The sequence below is a fragment of the Astatotilapia calliptera genome, chromosome 7 (assembly GCF_900246225.1).
Source record: "Astatotilapia calliptera chromosome 7, fAstCal1.2, whole genome shotgun sequence".
Classification (NCBI taxonomy): Eukaryota; Metazoa; Chordata; class Actinopteri; order Cichliformes; family Cichlidae; genus Astatotilapia; species Astatotilapia calliptera.
The window spans coordinates 8,954,992-8,977,949 of NC_039308.1; the positions used below are offsets into that span (position 1 = coordinate 8,954,992).

At 37.5% G+C, this 22,958-nt stretch overlaps 2 protein-coding genes across 6 annotated transcripts in view; one reads left to right on the forward strand and one right to left on the reverse strand.

The window, feature by feature from the left end:
* LOC113025299 (ras-specific guanine nucleotide-releasing factor RalGPS1) overlaps nt 1-22,958 on the reverse strand; it is a 95,256-nt gene that overhangs the window by 29,102 nt on the left and 43,196 nt on the right. For all 3 annotated transcript variants that reach the window (XM_026172892.1, XM_026172893.1, XM_026172894.1), the window contains one exon: nt 21,067-21,193. In XM_026172892.1, coding sequence (XP_026028677.1) covers nt 21,067-21,193 — 127 coding nt within the window. The remainder of the gene's footprint in view (nt 1-21,066; nt 21,194-22,958) is intronic.
* LOC113025300 (angiopoietin-related protein 2-like) lies at nt 188-20,639 on the forward strand. 3 transcript variants are annotated; one of them, XM_026172897.1, is made up of 5 exons: nt 188-3,934; nt 7,282-8,199; nt 12,996-13,189; nt 16,194-16,464; nt 20,203-20,639. In XM_026172897.1, the coding sequence occupies exons 2-5, from the start codon at nt 7,317-7,319 to the stop codon at nt 20,400-20,402; spliced, it is 1,548 nt and encodes a 515-aa protein (XP_026028682.1). In that variant the 5' UTR covers nt 188-3,934; nt 7,282-7,316; the 3' UTR covers nt 20,403-20,639. The 3 variants fall into 3 exon arrangements, with proteins under 3 accessions (XP_026028682.1, XP_026028683.1, XP_026028681.1); XM_026172898.1 differs by having other exon boundaries at nt 188-3,817; XM_026172896.1 differs by lacking the exon at nt 188-3,934 and having other exon boundaries at nt 6,659-8,199.

The window sequence follows — 22,958 nt, forward strand, 5'->3', positions numbered from 1 at the left end:
CACTTAACACACTGTTTGCTGCTACAACTACACATGTTTCTTTTCCAAATATTTATTTATAAGTGACTTATGTATGTATGTATGTATATATATGTATATATTGTACTATTCTTAGTTAGCATATTGTCTGTCTTGTCTTAATGTTGGTTTATAATGGAGCACTGTAACAAAAAATAATTTCCCCCAGGGATCAATAAAGTATTCTGATTCTGATTCTGATTCTGATCCTGCAGTGTACTTTAGAAAAATAACTACGCATACAATAATGTAGAACATTTTCTGCACTTTATATTTAACTTTATATCCACATAATATGATCAAAAAGGTGCCTGATCTAAATTCATTCTGCAATGTCTCCAGACATCCAGAGAAAGTCACAAAAAACTATCTTCAATTAAAGAAGAAGAACAATAACTGCTGGTACAACCTTCATCCGAGAAAAACTGTGTACAAGTGTACACAGAAGTACTGGTGTTGTGTTAAAGTGCCTGCAATATTTGTGCAGCTTTGTGTTTGTATAATGTACAATATGTAATCTGCAGACCAGGGACTAATAGATGGAAACTGTATAAAGATATTGTTCTATAAACAGTGAGATGCTTTTGGTCAAGCGATTATGGTGAAAATATCAAACAAACACATTACCTTTTCAAAGAGGTATATGTTCAGTTATTTAGCTAATACTTCCTTCTGTAGCTGATAAAACCTGAGTTCAAAGACTGTATTAAGGTTACATCCATAGAGCATGCTAAACCACCACGGTAAACAGCAAAAAAACCATGTTTTTATTAAGTAAAAGCAACAGCACAGTGGCATAGTGGTTGGAAATTTACCCCATGTAGATACCTTTCTGTTTCCCTCTCAATTATTATTCAGTGTACACAAAAAAATTTATAAATAGCCATGGCCACATTCCATTCCACTGTAGTGTCCTATACTCATGACCCAAGTGTTCCATACACAGTTACATAAATCAGTGTCAGCTGTTAGGCCACAAATATGGTTTTGTTTTTCCAAACATGCAAGCCATGTACTTTAATTCAGTACAGAAGGAAGTGATAATGTGCTAAACTTGTATGCTAACTGCCAACCATACTAAATACAACAGTACTAAAGAAAGTTCACAGTAACATTTTATTATATGATCCTAATAAATGGTAAACTGGTTGTTGAATAAATTTTAGTGAGTATAGAAATCAGAGGCAAAGTCATCGTCTAGCCCGTCAAATATTAGGAAGATTTGGGGGTTTAAATAGCTTCCTTCAAGTCTTGTATAATTAGGCAACAAACTTAGCACTGGTTTAAAAGACATAAACAAAGAAAACCTTCCTCTACTTATTCAGAAAATTGAGAGCGCCTTACAAAGTTGGGCCAATTTAGGGCTCTCTCTGTTGGGTAAAATGACATATAGGATCATTCATAGGAGGTACTGGACTCCCCATAAGATTGCAAAATTAAAACTGAGGGAATCAGATATGTGCTGGGGTGTGACAAGAGTAGAGACACACTAATACACATGCTATACGAATACCAAAAGAAATAGAATCTATGGAAAAATAATTATTGTTTCTCACTGAAATACTCGGAATACAGCCATTACAGATCCCAGTACTCTAGATATTAGGTATAGTAACAGACGACCTGAAGTTACTATTCCTTCCACCCCTGAAGTTATCGTAACTGATAGTCACATAATATCCCATAAAGTGATACAGGATATGATGTGATGCTGCTGAAAGAAAGGGGCGTTGCTGGCATGTGATGCCATGAAATGTTGATGCCTACTTTGTATATGAAAATATATAAATATACATAAATGTACCTTTTTTTTCCTTCTGTTATCAGCTCGTTGTTAGTTGAGTGGTTTGTAGTTTTTTTCCTTTTTTTGTGTGCATCTATGTAAATATTGTTGCTATTACATGTCACCATCTTCTCAACTCCACATTTGCTCAACTAGTCTACATGTGGTTACGGGACTTGGAGAAGGTATTCAGCTGCATCCCTTTGTCCTGTAGGGGTACTTTCAGAGTGTAGGGTAGTGGGCCTGTTGTTGCAGGCTACTAAAATGGATGAGGAAGAACTATTACTAACAATTACACACCAAGTTGACAAGATGTGTGCACATGGAAGAGGATCATGGAATCTACTGGAAATACTGAGTAACACCTCAGGCAGTGTTTTAGCATTTTATCTCCTCATGTAATGACGAAAGAAATTAATAGAATGAAGCCTCAGTACTGGCTCTGAATCCTTTGCAGCTCATATCAGTGTTGGATGGAACAATCAAAAGTAGTAACTTCTTCAAGGACACGAAGAAGACAAATACAAGTCCAAACAAGAATATAATGGGTTAAAAACAATTCTCTGGGTTTCTATTTTTCTTAGTGCTACAGCCTAACCCCACTGAGATGTACTGGCTCTACATGATATCAGCTGTTCTGACAGTTCAACTGTTAATATTACAGCTGCACAAAACAACCAAAACGATTAACAAATATTTGCCTATGATGTCATACTGATAGTAGAGTTTAATGCGTTTCAGCTGTGCTCAGTCTAAAAAAGCTGTGCAGCCTTGTTTCCTGTCTCACAGCAAAGCCTAGTCAAAGCATCCAGCACTCATTGGCGAATTCAAACACATTGAGTCAGTAGTTGGGCAGCTGCCACTCAGGATATAATGCTACTGTTCATAACAGATGAAGCCAATTTAAATTCAGGAAGTTGTTTTTAATGATTACATTATTTTACTACATTTCTTTGTCATGTCCATATTTGTTACCTTTCTTCAAGATAAATGTAGTGTTAAAAGCAAAAAAATGTAAAATAATAATAGGAATAATATTGCTGTTGTACCATAATGCCTCTTAGGATCTTTGCTGTCATTCTCAAACAGGACTCCACCTCCACAATGAGAAATGTTACAGCTGAAGATGCAATTCTGATACAAAGCCACTGAGAATGTCCCTGTAAAGATTTGGAAATAAACAAAAAGCACAATCAAAAGCTTCTAGAGTTTCACCAAATTAAATAAAAAACATCTCAATCAGATGTCTCTGAGGGAAAGATAAAAGTATGTCTTACAGCACAAGTTTGTGAGCATGTTGTGCAATTAAAAAAATCACTGAGTCACTGACTATTTGTTGAAAGTTTCTCACATGTTATGCAACCAGTAATTACTATGACAACATAACAAACTGTATCCAGACGCTTCCACCTCTCCTCCAGGCAAATTGTTTGAATGGACAGTCACTGCTTGGTTTTACAGATATCCCCCATTTAAAGACAGAAGGACAGAATACACTATTTTTGAAGGAGCTCTTGAAGGTTTACTATCATCTCACTCTGTGTTCTCCCTGTGCCTGCGAGGGCTTCTGCCCACAGTCCAAAGACATGCATGTTAAGTTGAATTGTTATTTGTGAATGATCTCCCAGTCAGATGGAATTCCACAATCACTGGAGAACAGTGGAAAAAGGGATGACAGCGGAGCTTGCTGAGGATAAGGAATTAAAGGGTTTTTGGAGCCTGTCTCGTGTCCCGATGATGTTTTTGCTGCAAAGGGGAGGGGAAGAAGGAGTCGCTATGCCTCACAGCTTAATTACTCCAAGCAACACTGTCTTCCTTCCATTACATATGAGACACGAAGTAGGAAGAGAAACAGATTTTGTCTGCAGAGCAGGCACGAACTTTGAGTTTGAGACTCATCCCTTCAATGCAACACATGAAATTAGAAAGGAAGGCTTTGTTGCCGCTGTACAGATCATCACATCACCACAAGTGGACCACTGTCTTTGTGAACTTTAAATCTGATTCTGACAGAAGGTAAGAAATGATATGAAGAACTTCTACTGAATAACAGAGGAAACGTGAATGACTTCTGAGGAGCTGGATTCAAATCTTAAACAAAAGCAAGAGAGAAAGAGACATAAACAAGTGGAAGTAAGTCAGGAAATTCTCTCAATTTTCATTTTATATGCAACACACACTGAATAAGTGGCTCAACCTTATTTTACACTTAACACAGAGTTTACTTTCCCTTCTGCCTTTTTATTAACTATATGTATGTTAAAGTTATTTCCTGCTTTATTTAAAAATAATGCATTACTTCAACTCTAATACATCTCTAAAAAGTAGAGAGGTTACACAGTTCATGACATTACTTTGCATTACTCTATAATGTTTGTTTGAAATGCTTTGTCACATAACTGCTAGTTCACATTCCATATACTCCTGAGAACTGAAGACAAAAATCTTTCAGTTTAACTGTTTTGTGATTTGTGCATCCACTACAGAGGACATAAAAGAATATGCTGGGTCTCAGGCGCATATGATCACATGTGGAAAAATATTTAATAAAGGCTTGCTTTGCAGAAAGTGTGTGCAATCACTTCACATTGTGGTTCAGGGAGCCTGGAAGTCATTCAGCTTTTATACTAAAGAATTATCTTGAACCTCAAGCATTTAACTCAGACTTTCAATCCATGAACTGCCTTTAAAAATGTTTGTGTTAAATATTATAAGAAGCACTCCAAGAGCCAAGACAATTCATTCTCTGTGCAGGTTTTTACTTATAATAGTATTAAATTATTTATTACTATTAAATTATTGTTAATATTTGGTTTATTTTATTTCTTCTTTTTAACACAATTTGAGGCATTTAAGATGTTGCATTAAATACACGTTCAAAATGCAGACTTTTGCTATTTGTCCTGTTTAAACCGACTTTAATATACTTGACATCATTTTGAGTACTTTTTTTCATTTTTATGTGAACAAAGTACAGGTGCAGAATTCATTTCATTGTTCAGTAAAATTTGCTTAGTGTTAAATTTCAAGTGAAAAAGTTTTTTCCTCATGAGTGCCTTAAACAATACTGATAATATGTGACAAGCTGTGCAAGCTATAGGCTGTAGCTTCACACTGGATGGCTGAATCCCCAAGGTTTTGAATGCCTTTAACTATCCTGATAATGTCTATTTGTGACGTCTATAAGGGTATAATGTTTATGACGATGACTTTAATTACACAAAGATTATGTAGAAGAAGATAATGAATAATAAATATTGACTTGTAAATAACTGGAAACAAATAACTTTAGCTTATTATATATACTACAGTATAATTAATGAATTTATATAAAACTAACTGGGCAGCTCATTTTCTTGCTCCTGACAATACTTGCTTTAAAGATATAACATACTTTGAGGTAAAAAAGAAAGGCACATGTGAAATACAAAGCTCAAATGTAAAGCTTCATTGGAATGCAAACTTTAATGTGATATTTAAGATCCTATTTTAACAAATTTATTTCTAAACACATATAATACAGCCGAATGATTCTGATGTCTAACACACTTAAGTGTGTTTAAACATGTCACCATTTGTGGATTTGCATGACAGACTCGGATAAGTGTCTGCTTCTGTATACATCAGCTTCTCAGTCACAATAAGTTACAATTTAAGAACTAGTTCTTTTATAAGTTGTGTGTTTTGTGCAGACAACATTGATCCAACTCTGGTTAGGTGTTTTCCACGATTAAACGACTCACAGGTCAGTGTTAAGTGGCCTAACAAACACAATAAAACAAAACAAAATAACCCCATCTCTTAAAATGGTCAGGTACAAGTACTGGGTTGAATGACAGAGGAAGCTGCCTCGCAAAACCTAATAACTCCAAAAGAGTTTTTATATTATGCTTGTAGCCAGACAGAGTGCAAAAACTATACAGCAATAAATTTATGACCACTCACATGTTGAACTTACTTGAGGTCAACTTGGCCAAGTAATAGTACTTATGGCCTCTGTTGTATGGGGGAAAAACAGCTCACCAATGTCAGAACTGACCTGGCTGAGGCGACATTTAAAAAAAGAAAAATGAAAAAGATAGATGATGTAGTAACTACCATATCCTAAAGCCCAAGATAACATTGTCTTGTGTAACTGTCAGGGGAGGCTCCACTTTTCATGTTGTGTTATTGAACATTCCAAAGCTGTGACAGTATTTTTCATCACAAAAAGCAAGAGAAACAAGAAAACACAATATTCTATTATATGAGGTTGGAGCCTAGACTGGATACAGGGAACATCTTTCACTAAACTACTAAAGTGTAACTGGTCAAATATTGTTAAAATGAGCAGCAATGTTTTCACTATTTCATAATAAGCCAAAAAGGCAACTTTGAGCCTTAATACTTAAGAGATACTTAATATTTAGTGAATATCTTTTGTTCATAATGTAGACCATAAAATATGTACATGCAAAAACAGCAGGCAATGACTGAAGCTGGTTGTTGTTCTGGCGAACTTAACATATAAATACTGACTCTTATACTGATTCATCCTTATAAACCTGCTCTTTCCTCTCTGATTTTACCCTAGCATAGACTGGCTGCAAGACTTGCTGTGTAATTAAGTAGATATTAGTTGATTTGCAAGTTACCAGCCATAATTATTATTTTATTATTTTGAAAATTTTTCAAAGAGTAGTTGTATAACAGCTACCTCATCATCTTCAGAGAAAAGGTTTATTTGAAGATTTTAAGACAGGTTTCAGAACCCATCACAGTACAGAAATGGTGGTAGTGAAGGCTACAAATGATCTTCTTTTGGCCTCTGACAGTGGACTCATCTCTGTGCTTGTCCTGCTAGACTATAATGCTGACTATATATTTTATTACACGGATAAGAGCATGCTGTAGGTATTAAAAGTATTGCGTTGTAATGGGTTGAACTACATGTATCTAACAGACTTCAGTGTGGCTATGTAAATGGGAAGTCTTCTTCACACATAAAGGTTAACTATGGAGTTCCACAGGGTTCTGTGCTAGGGTCAGTTGTGTTTATATTACATACACTTCCCCTAAGCACTACAAATAGAAGGCATAATATACATTTCACTACTATGCAGATGATTACCAGATTTTTCTATCCATGAAGCCAAATAAAATACACCAATTTTGCAGGAATGTCTTAACAGCATAACGACCTGGATGACCTCTAATTTTATGCTTAAAATAACAGATAAAACTCATGTTATTGAACTCAGCCATAAAGATCTTAGAAATATGGTATCTAACTCTGGATGGCATTACCTTGCTACATTATAGGCAGCAACTTTCTGGGACAGAGCTGTGAAAATACATACACTGCCTGTATGTATATACATATGAGCTTCTGAGCACACAGAGGTGGTGATAAAGTAATTGCCTTCAACGACTAACACCAGGTCAATAACTGATGAGAGAAAACAGACCCTTGATAAGCATCTCTGCTTCATCTCTTTCAGAAATTGTCGTAGTCTGGGAGCAGCTGAACTGTGCTATGATTCTCCCTGTGGTGGTAATGGTGAGTCTCCTGTTGCTCTCTGGACCAGAGTCAGGTCTCCAAGAAGACACTCTAGAAATTGACAACAGCAATGACATCCTAGAGAGAGAATTTATCTACGTACCAAAACGTCAAAAAAGGGCTGTTGCTGACTACAGTGCCTACCAAACAGACAAATGTTCTTATACCTTCATTGTCCCTCAGCAGAAAAACAATGGGGCAATATGTGTGAACTCCAAGGAGCCAGAGACCTTGCTGCAAAACCGTATTAATAAGCAGGAACTGGAGCTGCTCAACAGTGAGTTGCAAAAGCAGCGAAAGCAGATTGAGGCACTGCAACTGCTGATAGAGCTTGATGGGGGTGTGATTAATGAAGTCAAGCTATTGCGTAAAGAGAGCCGCAACATGAACTCCAGAGTTACTCAGCTCTACATGCAGCTGCTGCATGAGATTATTCGCAAACGAGACAATGCTCTGGAGGTGTCACAGCTGGAGACCCGTGTGCTCAACCACACAAATGAGATGGGGAGGCTAGCTGGACGGTACCAAGACCTGGATCATAAGTACCAGCATCTATCAGCCCTCGCAAGCAGCCAGAGTGCTCTCCTGGAGCAGCTTGAAGAGCAGTGTAAGCACGGAGGATACTTTTACAGAAAGGTTCAAGAGCCCAGCCGTCGTCTCCAGCCACAATCTCCTGCAATCTCCCAGCCTCCTTTACAAACACCTGAATTGTCTCCTGGTGGCTACAGACCTTTCCATCCACCCACTTACACTCGTTACACCAACTACCCCATGAATAATGAGATCCAAAATGACCAGAAAGCCAGAGCACTGCCCACAATGCCAGCCGCAACATACAGCTTCACAAATGAGCCCTCTGGTAAGTACTGGTAAGAAATGTTTGTATCTTCCTTTGAAGTCTCTAACTGAACAAACATTTGCAGTCCTGCATTCACTGAGAATATACCAACAGAGACATATTTATTGAATAACTGAATGTTCTTTTAACAAAAATGTCAGATAGTTTAGGTTATATTCATCTTATATTAGCCAATTTGTAGAACATCTTCTGTTCGAATGATATGCATAAAGGTTTTATGGTAGCACATTTCAACATATATAATGGTTGCTATTAAATTTTAGCATCATATAACACAGATATATTTTTTTTTGAAAAATGGTCTGTCAATCCCCACTTTTGAACTTTTTTTTGCAGTCTGGGGGAATGTTTGATAATAAATATCTCAAATTCTATTACAGGTGAAAGTCAGGTCAGCAATATGAATTCAATGTAATTCAATACAATTTTATTTATATAATGCCAAACTGCAATAGCAGTTGTCTCAAGATGCTTTATATTGTAAGGCAAAAACCCTACAATATTACAATCTGTAACCCAAATCACAATCTGTAATTTAAGACATCAAAAAATGTTTGGATATTGGCTAGTTAAAATGTGGGGGGAAAAAGCTGAGCATGCCTGCAACTTTCATGCTGGGTTGAGCAAAAATATCATTAGATAGTATATTCCAAATAGAACTACATACTTGAGTTTATTCTTAGTCACAACAAGAAGGAAATGCAATTTTTATTCAAATCTCATGCTGGATTGTGCAAATATCTCAAACTGTACCAACATCATTACTAGCTCAGGTAGATCAGAGCAGATCAGCTACAAACTGGAAGGTTGGTGGTTTGATCCTAGTCTGCTCCAGGCTGCATGCCAAACATCCTTGGGCAAGATACAAGATACTAACCCCATGTTGCTCTCTGATGAGGGATGTGAATATTAGAAACAGCAAAGAGAAAAGTGCTTGTGTGAATGGGTGAACGAGGGAAGTTGTGTAAAAGGCTCTGAGTGCTCAGAGTAGAAAAGCGCTTTATAAGAACCAGTCCATTTTCAAATTTCAAATTCAAATTTTTATTTGTCACGTACACAGTCATACACAGTATGATATGCAGTGAAATGCTTAGACAACTGCTCATGACCTAAAGAAAAAAAAAGGAAAAGGCTATGAATAAGATAGGAAATAAATATGAAAAATTAAAAAGTGTAAATTTAACTAGGAAGGAATAAAATATAAAAAATTAAGGTTAAAAATGAAATAACTGTACAACACAAATTATAATGAAGGGTAAATTTAACTGGGAAAGAATAAGATAAAATATATAAATTAAAGCTGAAAATAAAATAACTGTACAACAAAATACACAATACACAGTATTACACAGTATAGAACTATATAAGAATGTATGAAGAAATATAAATAAATAAATGTATACATACACACAATAACAACAGCTGTACAAGTATTAACTGGAATCTTACCATCAAAAATATAATTGCCTATACAGCAATCACTTTATAAACTGTATAAACATACAAATGTATGTATTTGAAGATGGTGGAGCAGAAAACATTCTAAAAAAATTGATGATTTGACATTAGTGTTATAATCATTTCTAGCAAAATTATCAAACTCCAATGTTTTGTTCCATTTGGAAAGGACAACATTTTATATTTTTGTGGTACAACTACTCATATTTTCTCAATCCAGCATTAAAGCTGAATCAAAATGGCATTTTTGTCATTTTGGGGACCACAAATTTAATGTTAAAAAGCATTCTACATGATTGTTTTACAGTATTGTGCAATTTAATTATTTATCATTCAGAAATCCTAAATAGAAATCTTCCTCACCCCCCCCCCTATATAAAAAAAACATCATTTCATGAACAGTGTGATAGTGACCCTTTGCTTTCTGTAATGTTAGAAGCACTCACATCATCCTAAGATAAAGCACAGAGACTCTGGACTTTTACATAATGATATTATATTGAACTTTCCACAGGACTGAATATTTAAAATATATATTATTCTTTCTGCTTACTCTGGTATGAATGACTGAATATATTTTAGTAAATAACACACTATTAGCAAAACACAGTGTGAAAGAATTCTAGATTAAAATTTTTAGTTCAACATACAAGTGAAGATGTTTGACCTTCATCAGGTTATAGTTAATGCTATCAGAGGAAAATATCATGTTCTCTTCGTGCACCTAACTACATTCAGTGTTAAAAGCAGAAGTTGTGCAGGTCTGAGATCAGCACCACCTTAAACACCAAAATGAATTACTGTTTATGCTCTTATATAGTGACACCAGTTACATAGATCGTGAATCCCTTTGACTTTTTGACTTTAACTTTATCAATAATACAGCTGCAGTTTTCACTGACAGTGTTTCATAAGGTACTTTAGCCTTTGTACTTTTTTCATCAGTTAATTTTGGAGTTACTATAAAGGACGGATATATAGGATGATTTGTCTGTTGTCACTGGGTGGTGCTGAGGTCTGAATCTGAGGGCAGCTCCTGTAATCACAAAGAACAGAATCATCACACACCGTGAAATTTGAAGTTTATCCCTCAAATATTAAATAAAACAAAGCCTTATATCCAGATTATCCAGTATCATTTTTATATTTAAGTTGTTTGTGCTTTTTAAAAGGAGACCTGCAAAGATGAGATGAGCAGGTTTCCAGTCCTGGTCACCTGCAAGAAAATAGAGAAACATATAGAGGTATGCAGTTTTTAAGCTGCTGCCTGAGCACTGGACAACATATATTAACGCTCTCTATATTATTTCTCTCAAAGGATGCAAGATGTACATTCAGGATTAATTCAGATAATTTTTTAACCTCAATATTTGAAACAAACTCTGTAAAAAAAAAAATCTATAGAGTTGTGCTGAAAAATTAGCTTTTTTAAAAATGTGGTATTCCTGTTCTGTTTCTCATATAAACTGTTTCAGTGCCTCATCTTCAGCTACTGGTCTGAACATCCTTCAATTAAGTGTGACCTTCAGGTTCAGAGGGTAAATTTATTCGTGTGCACAGATTTAGCTACTAAACATGGCTTTCCCCAACAGCTGATTGCTCATCTTAGCTGGCTAGCTAAGGACATTGATTACAGATTAGCTTACAAACACATTTAACTTACTGAAAAAGTGTGCCAGGGCCTTGGGTCCTTCTCTTAGTTAGTCCAGGTTATTCCAGAACACCTCACGACGTCAGTTTAAAATATTCAATTGTGGTTATGGAAAATCAACACTGAATCTCCTCACAGCATTCCCGTCTATCTGCCATTCCCAAACAGAGATACGCAAGTTTCTCCAAGAAAGCAGCTACCATCAAAGCTATCATGATGATGTTACACCCCAAATTCACATCATGTAGTTGGTAATTAGAATAGAACTTATGAGAAAAAAATGCTTCAATACAAATCGGTGATGAAGACTACTAATAATGGCAGAACGCATCTTTGGGAAAAACTTTTTTTTTTTTTTTTTTTTTAAGAATAGTCCCATCCACTAATATGGAGGCCAAGGGGATAACAGACAAATTTTGGCTTCATTGTTGGGGAGATGTTAGGTTGATCACATTTTCTATGGTCAATGGTTTATATACAAGTTACGATGCTGTGTAAAATGTAAAGAAAAAAAACCTGTAATGTGTGTAATATGACTTCTTCTTTTAATACTCTCTAAAGTGTATGGGAACTAAAGAAACCAGTTGCTGTAATTTTAAAGAAGAATGTTTCCCATTCTCACTTAATGTAGGACTTCATTTCATAATATGCTAAATGTTTTAGTGGGTGACAGATCTAAACTGCATTTGACTGAGCAAATCTTACCTCTCATTGATTTTCAGATACAGCCACCGTACTCTACTCAGTGTTTATTCCCAACTGACAATTTTCTGCAGTTATTTTCCCCTCTCTTCTTTTGCCCCCAATGGATGACAGGAGTTGCCCTACCTAAAGTGAGTTCTGTTGGAGGGTGAATCCCGTGTAAAAGTAAGGGTTTTCCTCTGACCATTACCAGTAGGCGGTAGGTGAAGTGTCTTGCCCAAGGACACAACAACCAAGACAGACAGAGCTGGCAACCTTCCAGTTACAAGATGAGCTTCCCAATCCCATGAACCACGGTTGCCACGGGTTCTCCAGCTTCAGCCCACAGTCCAAAGACATGTAGTTAGTGGGGTTAGGTTAATTGATAATTGTAAATTGACCATAGTTGTAAATGTAAATACTTGTCTATGTGTTAGCTCTGCAACAGACTGGCGATCTGTTCAGGGTGTATCCTGCTTCTCGCCCTAAGACAGCTCAGATAGGTCCCAGCCACCCTGTGACCCTGAATTGGATAAGCAGAAGAGAATGGATGGATGGTTGACAAGTGGTTGCTCATAGATCACTGGCTCTTTTAGGTTCTGTCTTTAATAGAATAAAGAGAATTCCACTAATTTTGTGTAATACCTTCTATCATTCCACAGAGGGAAAAAAGTGAGATATAATTTAAGAATAGCTGTGTTCCCATGTGTGCGCTGTGACTACAAAGAAGGTTTTGCCCACAGTACTGTTTATTCTTGCCAGCAGCAAACAGACTGGAAAGTATTTGTCATATTTCGTAGAGACAACACGTGATCAGGAGTGACTCACTTTTCCAGGAACCCTCCATCTGTATATTTTTCTATTGCACTTCATGTCTCCATGTGTGTTGTGTGCACAGGTTGTTAAAACTATAATAATGATGAAGCCAGCATGTCACTAAAAATGAGCCTATGATGATCACACACCAGATGCAATTGTATTACCCTTCATTCTCTGCCTTCTACAGGACATTTCAGAGATTGTCTGGAGGCTCTGGAGAGTGGATATACCAGCAGTGGAATGTACCTCTTAAAACCAGACAAAAGCAATCAACTTATGCAGGTCTGGTGTGACCAGAGACAAGACCCTGGTGGCTGGATCGTTATTCAGAGACGTCAGGATGGCTCTGTCAACTTTTTTAGGAACTGGGACACTTACAAGGTAATAAGTTATAGTAGCACCCAAGATTGTACTTATGAGGTTGTATGTGCTGTCTAGATACACTGAAGATACTACGAATCAAAACTGTTAGCCGCAAATGCATTAAATATCGATGGAGCATTGCATTTTAGTAATTGAAACCTCAGTCTTTCTTAAAATGGGAAATAAATGCAGAACTATAGTAGTGCTGTTGCTAATGTAAAGAATGTCTGCCCAACACCATATACAGGGAGTGCAGAATTATTAGGCAAGTTGTATTTTTGAGGAATAATTTTATTATTGAACAACAACCATTGTTTTGTATTGTATTGTATCTTTATTTGTTTCAGACATATAAAACAAAAAACAAAAAACCATGTTCTCAATGAACCCAAAAAACTCATTAATATCAAAGCTGAATGTTTTTGGAAGTAGTTTTTAGTTTTAGCTATTTTAGGGGGATATCTGTGTGTGTAGGTGACTATTACTGTGCATAATTATTAGGCAACTTAACAAAAAACAAATATATACCCATTTCAATTATTTATTTTTACCAGTGAAACCAATATAACATCTCCACATTCACAAATATACATTTCTGACGTTCAAAAACAAAACAAAAACAAATCAGCGACCAATATAGCCACCTTTCTTTGCAAGGACACTCAAAAGCCTGCCATCCATGGATTCTGTCAGTGTTTTGATCTGTTCACCATCAACATTGCGTGCAGCAGCAACCACAGCCTCCCAGACACTGTTCAGAGAGGTGTACTGTTTTCCCTCCTTGTAAATCTCACATTTGATGATGGACCACAGGTTCTCAATGGGGTTCAGATCAGGTGAACAAGGTGGCCATGTCATTAGTTTTTCTTCTTTTATACCCTTTCTTGCCAGCCACGCTGTGGAGTACTTGGACACGTGTGATGGAGCATTGTCCTGCATGAAAATCATGTTTTTCTTGAAGGATGCAGACTTCTTCCTGTACCACTGCTTGAAGAAGGTGTCTTCCAGAAACTGGCAGTAGGACTGGGAGTTGAACTTGACTCCATCCTCAACCTGAAAAGGCTCCACAAGCTCATCTTTGATGATACCAGCCCAAACCAGTACTCCACCTCCACCTTGCTGGCGTCTGAGTCGGACTGGAGCTCTCTGCCCTTTACAAATCCAGCCACGGGCCCATCCATCTGGCCCATCAAGACTCACTCTCATTTCATCAGTCCATAAAACCTTAGAAAAATCAGTCTTGAGATATTTCTTGGCCCAGTCTTGACGTTTCAGCTTGTGTGTCTTGTTCAGTGGTGGTCGTCTTTCAGCCTTTCTTACCTTGGCCATGTCTCTGAGTATTGCACACCTTGTGCTTTTGGGCACTCCAGTGATGTTGCAGCTCTGAAATATGGCCAAACTGGTGGCAAGTGGCATCTTGGCAGCTGCACGCTTGACTTTTCTCAGTTCATGGGCAGTTATTTGGCGCCTTGGTTTTTCCACACGCTTCTTGCGACCCTGTTGACTATTTTGAATGAAACGCTTGATTGTTCGATGATCACGCTTCAGAAGCATTGCAATTTTGAGACTGCTGCATCCCTCTGCAAGATATCTCACTATTTTTGACTTTTCTGAGCCTGTCAAGTCCTTCTTTTGACCCATTTTGCCAAAGGAAAGGACGTTGCCTAACAATTATGCACACCTGATATAGGGTGTTGATGTCATTAGACCACACCCCTTCTCATTACATAGATGCACATCACCTAATATGCTTAATTGGTAGTAGGCTTTCGAGCCTATACAGCTTGGAGTAAGACAACATGCATGAAGAGGATGATGTGGACAAAATACTCATTTGCCTAATAATTCTGCACTCCCTGTATGAGTCTGGGTATTCTTAGTGTATAATTAAAAATAAACATGTAGAGAAAAAAGTAGCTCTCAGCTGAACTCCACTTTATAAATCACTGTGTTCTGAGATTAAGGATAATCTGACTCTAACTGTTCATATAGTCAGCAGTCAGATACAAAACATTTTTCAGAGGAATCTCATTTTTGGCAGTGTAGCATGCAGCAACTAGCTTGAGAGGGAAGGGCAGGGGGTTTATAGCTTTTTGTAATAAATAAAAATTTTCAGTAATGTTATGCAACGCTTGCATTGTGTGACATTTGAGAGAACTCATAACATATTATTAAACTGAGATTCAAGGGTCACACCTAAAATTGGACTTTAAGAAAACAAGCTGTTAGGCAAACCCATCTCATTGTGTAACATGACTAATTGTAAGAAAAACTCAGTAAAATGAAATACAGTATATGAGATCACAACAGCAGAGAAGAAATCAGTTCCAGTGGTCTCAAAATTCTCAGTGTTGCTGCCAACACAGTGATCCAAAAATGTTATAAGCATGCTGTGTTTCCATGTAGTCATGAATGGTGCTCGATAATAGACAAATTTAAATGCATAAGGTAGAAGCCCTTATTGCCAAACATCTTGTGACCTAAAGTCATCTTGTGACCTAAAGTCAGCCGAGTTCTCTTCTCAGTCTCAAGATAAAGGGCGATCGTGGCTCAAGAGTTGGGAGTTCACCTTGTAATCGGAAGGTTGCCGGTTCGAGCCCCGGCTTGGACAGTCTCGGTCGTTGTGTCCTTGGGCAAGACACTTCACCCCCTGGTGGTGGTCAGAGGGCCCGGTGGCGCCAGTGTCCGGCAGCCTTGCCTCTGTCAGTGTGCCCCAGGGTGGCTGTGGCTACAATGTAGCTTGCCATCACCAGTGTGTGAATGTGTGTGTGAATGGGTGGATGACTGGATGTGTAAAGAGCTTTGGGGTCCTTAGGGACTAGAAAAGCGCTATACAAATACAGGCCATTTACCATTTACTATTTCCAAGCCAACAATTCCTCTAATGCAACATTGATGAGTCAACAAAGCACTTTTTTTAGATGCTCACAGTTGGAGAGAAGAGGCCTCTCTTCTGACTTAATCCATGTTCTCGTTCATGTACTTTATACCTGATCAATTCAGTGTCTCTCTCCTTCCACAGCAAGGTTTTGGAAACATTGATGGTGAATACTGGTTGGGCCTAGACAACATCTTTTGGCTGACAAACCAGGGCATCTACAAGCTTTTAGTGACGCTGGAAGACTGGACTGGACGGAAGACCTTTGCAGAATATGCTAGCTTTCGTGTAGAGTCAGAAGCTGATTTCTACAGGCTACGACTGGGCCGATACCACGGCAATGCTGGAGACTCTCTAACCTGGCACAATGGAAAGCACTTTACCACACTGGATAGGGACCATGATGTCTACGCAGGTAAGTGGGTTCCCGTAAAAGACAAGGTGATCACACCTTCTGGTAGATTTCTCTTTCACACACTCTACAGTTGTTATTAGTAGTTACTAACATCTCTTAATAGTTTCTACACTCTTGTAGATTGGTTTGCAGGGACATTCACTTATCCAAAAATACTGGATACAACAATTGCTTTTTGCTTATTGCTTTGTTATACACTTCAATTAGGATCTGATCTCTCTTTCCCCAAACCACAGGCTTGTCTTGTGTACACAATTTTTCTATGGTGGTATTTCTAGAACAGGAATTTCAGACCTGTACCTCTTTTTCCCATCTCCAGAGCCTCTCTGTGAGAAAAAAAGGAATATGAAAATTAATGAATATGAAAGATGTCATTTTATGGACTTCCAGTGTCATGTACAAAATTTTAAATGGGAAGCCCAACATGGCAGTCTTAAAGAAAGCGACACTCTACTTACAATTCAAGGAAAGTTGAAGGAAGCTGTGACTGTGTGGAAAGACCCTGTTGAATTCCTCATTAAGTTATGTGAAGATGTAAAAAAAAAAAGGAGGAACTCACAGCAGAGTTTAACCGGAAAGTACAAGAAAATGCGCATCATATGGAAGTAACTGAAAAACAAATTGGAGAAATAGAGGGGGACGTGGACGGAGCGGTGGAATGTTCTCTCACGGCTTCTCAGAAGCCAAATATAAAGATGAGCAAAATGTCTGACCTCGAAGATGGTTCCTGATGTAATATGATCACGATATTCCAGAGGTTGCAGATTGCACTGCCACTGTAACTTTTGTTGAAAATCTAATTAAGTCAGAGCTGGCTGAAAACAGCATGCTAAACTGAGAGTGAGACCTAGGAATAGAACGAGTACAAGGGGTCCTCGCACAGGGCCTCCAAGCACACCTCCTTGCTCTGTAGTGGTCCAGTTTATTCGATATTGTCAGGGTTCCTGGGTCGTTGACCCAGTGCTTTCAGTTTTGACACGTTCAGTTTATTCTTCACACTCATGGTTTTCACTTCCTGTTTTCTGTGCCAGCATGTTGCCTTTGTATTGTGTTCCACTGATTTCCATGTATCATTAGTAGGGCTGCCACAAACGATTATTTTGATAGTCGACTAGTCACCGATTATTTTTGCGATTAGTCGACTAATCAGATCATGCATCCATTGGACGTAAAACGTACAGCTTATTGCACCAGCATGCATCTGCTCTTATATAACTATCATTTAACAAGTGTTTAAGGTATGTGCTAACTAAAAATAAAGACAAGATGATAGTTTATTAAATTTTAATGAAATTTGCAGATTGTTTCGGTGAAGTTTAATAAACTCCTTGCTATCTAAAATATAACAGGACACTGGAGTATATTCTCGAGTATCTCACACTTCTGATAATCAGTTGTCTGCTTGACGTTTATTCAGCTGTGTAAAAACTATAACTTTAATCTCTACCAAACTGATTTACTCAGGAACAAATAAAATACTAAAAAAAGCCAAACAATAAAATTTTTAAGTTATCTAAGTGACTTATGTATGTTTAACCCGAGTAGCGAAAGACTGCGGTGGGTTTGAAAATGATTTGCCGGGAGTCTGGTGTTCTCACGGGCTCTAGTGAGCCTTGCCCCCAGCTAACTATCGAGCTAGTGGGTAACAGACGTCTCCGAAAACGTCGGAGCGCTTTTGAAAATATGTGGTGTCTTGATAAACTGAGCAGATATTTGAGGTTTACACAGCCACATTCTCACCTGAAAATATGTTAAACGTTTATTTTGTGACCCAGAAAGAATAATAAGAGTAATATTAAAACTAACTAGCTGCCGCCATTGTTGGAAACTGAGCTGGGCTGCGCTATGAATTCTGGGACAGAGCTGCTACTTCTTCTTCTTCGGGGTTTTAACAGCAGCTGGCATCCTTGTACATGCAGTGCTGCCATCTTCTGTTTCAGTCCGTTATTACACTCTTAAATCCTGCTACTTATTCTTGCGTCTTTTGTGATCTTACAAAGCTTCAAACGACGCGTTGACTATTAAATCAGTCGTCGACGATTTTGATAGTCGACGTAATCGTGACTAGTCGACTAATCGTGGCAGCCCTAATCATTAGTCAGACTAAGTTCAGCTATGTACTCACCAGTTTCTAATCACTCATCATCCAGCGTGTATTTAAGTCCTCAGTTTCCACCAGTTCATTGTTGTGTCATTGTAGATGTTATGTTGTCGTTCCCGCCTGTGTTCAGTTGTTCAGCCAGCCATTCAGTCTTTCAGTCAGTCAGTCCTTTTGTTCCTGCGCTGTTCGTTCATTCGCTCCAATAAAATATCATCATCCTGCATCGTGAGTCCTGCGTTTGGGTCATCTCTTCTTCGCCTCCACACACAACCTCTGACAGATATGTAGTCAAAGAATAGAATCCTCCATGCAGCTCAGACTAAGAAGATAATGGTCCAAAAGTGGTTGTATCTTGATCATGATACACACAAAAAGCCACCTACAACTTGGATGGTATCCAAAGAAGGTATCCTGCTCCCTTTGGACTTTAGCAGCCGAATTATATGACTTAAAATTAATATTCTCCCCAAATTATTCTTTTCTTTTCTCAGTATTACCCATAAACAGAAATAAACCTAAACACCAATGTAGAGCCTGGAATAAAAATATCTCACAATTCATTTGGAATAATAAGAAACCCAAAGTGAAATTCTCTACCCTGTTTCTGAGGAGATGGGGGTAAGGCTCTGCCTTTATTACTTACTTTCTCAGTTACTGTCACTTTATGTTTGTGTAATCCATATTATGTAGCCAATTAATGTAGCCAACCATTACAGTCAATGTCTGTTTGTGTTGATAAAGAAATTAAGGCATCCAAGCAATGGGTAAATATGGGAAGAAAAACCTGTTAACTTTAGGATGAGGCAAAATTGTTTAGGCGGCCAACATATAAATCTGACTTTGCACCAGCAGTACAAGACAGCAGGTTCTACCAGTGGTTTTCTTTAGAGATTACCTCCATATATGTAAGCTCCTTAAACACTGGGAACTGCGATTTTAAAACCTTATTTCAAACATACCGCTTGAAAATAACTGGAATTTTATAGATATTCAAAGAACGATGGGAAAAGGAACTGGATATTGGTAATCTGTCTGGAAAGTACAGCCATCATCTAGAAATTCCTGGACTTACAAAGACTTTTGTTGGAAAAACATAAATTGCTTCTTTATAATCTAATTTTATAATCTAAAAAAAACATCTAAACATATTCTGGTCTTGTATCTATTCAAACTTTTTTGAATGAAGTATCAGTAATCCAATGTCTTGGATTTTAACTTTTTGTGCAATAATCATTATTAAATTTTAATCTGTCGATAATTGTCCCATGATCACTTGTTTCTTCTTTTCCTGTGTATGTGTTCCTGTTTTTCTGTTCACAATTTGAAAAAAAGAAATATTTTAATTTTTACTTTAATTGTGGTGGAAGGAATTGAAATATACACACAAATGGCTCATCTTTAGATCTTCAAGCTATGGATTCCAAATGGAGGAAAACCAAGAACTTAATAGTGCAGGGAATCATCAGTTTTCTTTCAACGCTAATGCTGCAGTCTTTCTCGTATATCAGGTCTACTGATGGACAAAATTGAAACTGTCTTAATTGTCTTTATCATATTTAAAGCCGTTAGGCTGCTAGCTGTTTTATTTAGTGTACATACCAATTGGTCTTATTTGCTTGTGTTATTTGTGTTTCCAGGGAATTGTGCCCACTATCAGAAGGGAGGATGGTGGTATAATGCCTGTGCTCATTCCAATCTGAACGGTGTGTGGTACAAAGGTGGGCATTACCGCAGCCGCTATCAGGATGGGGTCTACTGGGCTGAGTTCAGAGGAGGAGCTTATTCTCTGAAAAAAGTGACCATGATGATAAGACCCAATGGAAATACCTTCCAATAATTGCTCAGTATGTTGAAACTTATATTTAACAAGATGTTTCCACCAAAGGGATTCTGTATCACAAGACCAGGCACCATTGGTTGATTTTCAAAGCTTCTTTTGGTTGTTATACATTCACAATGCCAAGACGTGGCAGAACTTGTTCATTTCATTTGTCCTACATGTAATGCTTTTATTCATGTTCTTGTGCTCATAAAGTTATACTGCACACAAATAAAAAGATTACAACCTTGCATGTAATGAATGTAAGATGATGCCTGCATTCCTTTCTCAATGCAAGCTGTTAACGATGTAGTGTTTAAAGGCTTTTTTCCCCATCAGAACAAAATCCACAGTTACATATCAGTGAAAAAGAACCAAGAAATTGACATCCAGAAATGTTAATTTCTTGATTGCTGGCAAAAAAAACTTGTACTTCTCAATATTCATGGAATTTGTAATACTCGTTAAGTATAAAAAAATATGTGCTCTTTGACATAATGTTTTCTTTGATTCTTCCGATGTGCCTAGCGGAATTTGAACTGTTTTGAACAAAAAGAAAAAGTATACATATAAGTCTGGAATGGAGGCCGGGCTTGGAAATCTAAAACTTACTTAAAAGAAAATAAAAGAATCTAAAGCAGATTGTGTTAAACTAATGCTGAGACACAGATAGCAGACTCACCAAGGTAAGGAATACAGGGCACCATCTTCAGGGAGCGAATATATTCCCTCATGCGGGTGTAATTCTCTTCCTTGGATGTCAGATAGTTTAGCTTCTCAAACGTGGCCTTGTCTTTCCGACTGATCAGCTACAACAGACAGGAAACAATAACACATACATAATTTTCTATTTTCATGTAGAACCTTTTACTTAAGTGGGAACAGAAGCATTGACAGACTGGAGTGCTTTCTAAAAACCAACAGGTTTATTGATATTATGAACTCAGTTGTTTCTATTGGTCATCCTGACTGATCCAGACACATATGACAAAATCTGGCTTTTTTAATGTCAAAATGAGACCCAAACATTTTCCCAAGCACAAAGTCAATTTTTTGGCAGTAATACTCGATATCAACATTACAAAAAAAATTTTGGTGAAGAGAAAAATGACTAATTCTTTTGTAAGGCAATTGTCCAGCTGTTCTAATCAAGGTATGCAGAAGAGCTCTGAGCTCAGATGTAGTTCTTCTCCCTAAGCTAAGAAAATGAACCTGAGGCTGCAATAAAGGGACAGATGGGCATAGGCTCACCAAAAACTATACAATTAAAAAAGGTTCTCTGGTTCGACAAGTTTCCTGGTCTGTTATCACAATCAAATAGATAGATCATAAACATGTATTGCTCATTCATAAAGAAGAAAGCTTTGGAACTATCCCGACTAGTGAAGAGAGTGTAGTTTCAACAACATTGATTTCCTCCCGAGATCTTCAGAGCCATTGAAAGGAATGAATTAAAGGCTCTGGAGGTCCCTGTATATGCACGTAAACCTGTGTCAAAAAGTTCAATGAACTCAGATACACACGGAATGTTTTCCTTCATTGTGTGGTTTAACTTAATGCAGCTCTAGGCTTCGTTTCTATTGGTCACAGATTAATAATGAGATTAACCCATGGATTAATAATGGGATGTCACTCAAGTTCATATGTGTGTGAAGGCAGACAAGCAAATACTTTTGGCAAAAGAGTCACACATAGTTAGACATTCCCTGCTAAAGTTAAACAATCATGTGACTGACTGGTCAGCAGGTTGAGTAATTTCTTGGAGTAATTTATGCCTCTCTAATTGTATGCGATCAACCCTTCCACCCATTAAACCAGGTCCCCAGTCATCAGATCTGTCTACTGTTCCAAAAGACTATCATGATTTAGGACAGAGGTCAGCAACCTGTGGCTCATGAGCCATGGGCTAGAATTAGGGTTAACTGTAACCCTATGTATTAATAGGGCAGGTAGAAGAATTACCAAGGACTTCGGAAAAAGAGAAGAACCATGTGGAATTGGAATGACCTTACACTTGTCTCACCTTAATAAATGACCACCGTATTGAAACTGCAATGTGCAGAAGACAGACTACAAAATGCTCAAATCTTAATCTTAATTCATCTCAAAAGTGTTCTAACACTGTTGTTGTATGGAGGTCATTTAAATGAGAACAGCCTATGAAAAATATTACTTCATTATAAAGCTTGGAATTTTAAAGGAGGAGAAGGAACATTTAGGACCAGATTTACAAACATTAGCAGCAGCACAACCGCTGAATTTACAAAAGAAGCAGTGTCAATTCTATGACAAAGTTGTGAACAGGAGTATTTTTTGGCTGACCTTATGGCATATGTATTTATAAGTTTTATTTTCATGAGGAGAATATTTAAACAAATTATGCAAACGTGAATTACAAAGTCTGTGGAACACAATTTAATGCTATCCTACGCTAAAGAAAGCAATAAAGGAAGCACAGAAGCTCCTTTCCTTAGTGTTTGGAGAGCTGGAACAGCTCTTATTAAGGCTGCCATACAGCTACTTTCAGGTCACATCTCTCAGTTAGGAACCTTCCTAAGTAAAATGGACTATTAG

Bases quoted from the DNA above. Each gene is read 5' to 3' on its own strand.
- LOC113025300 (XM_026172896.1), top strand. From the start codon at position 7,233: ATGAGAGAAAACAGACCCTTGATAAGCATCTCTGCTTCATCTCTTTCA. The intron at 8,200-12,995 runs GTAAGTACTGGT...TGCCTTCTACAG, and splicing joins CTTCACAAATGAGCCCTCTG to GACATTTCAGAGATTGTCTG. The intron at 16,465-20,202 runs GTAAGTGGGTTC...TTGTGTTTCCAG, and splicing joins GGACCATGATGTCTACGCAG to GGAATTGTGCCCACTATCAG.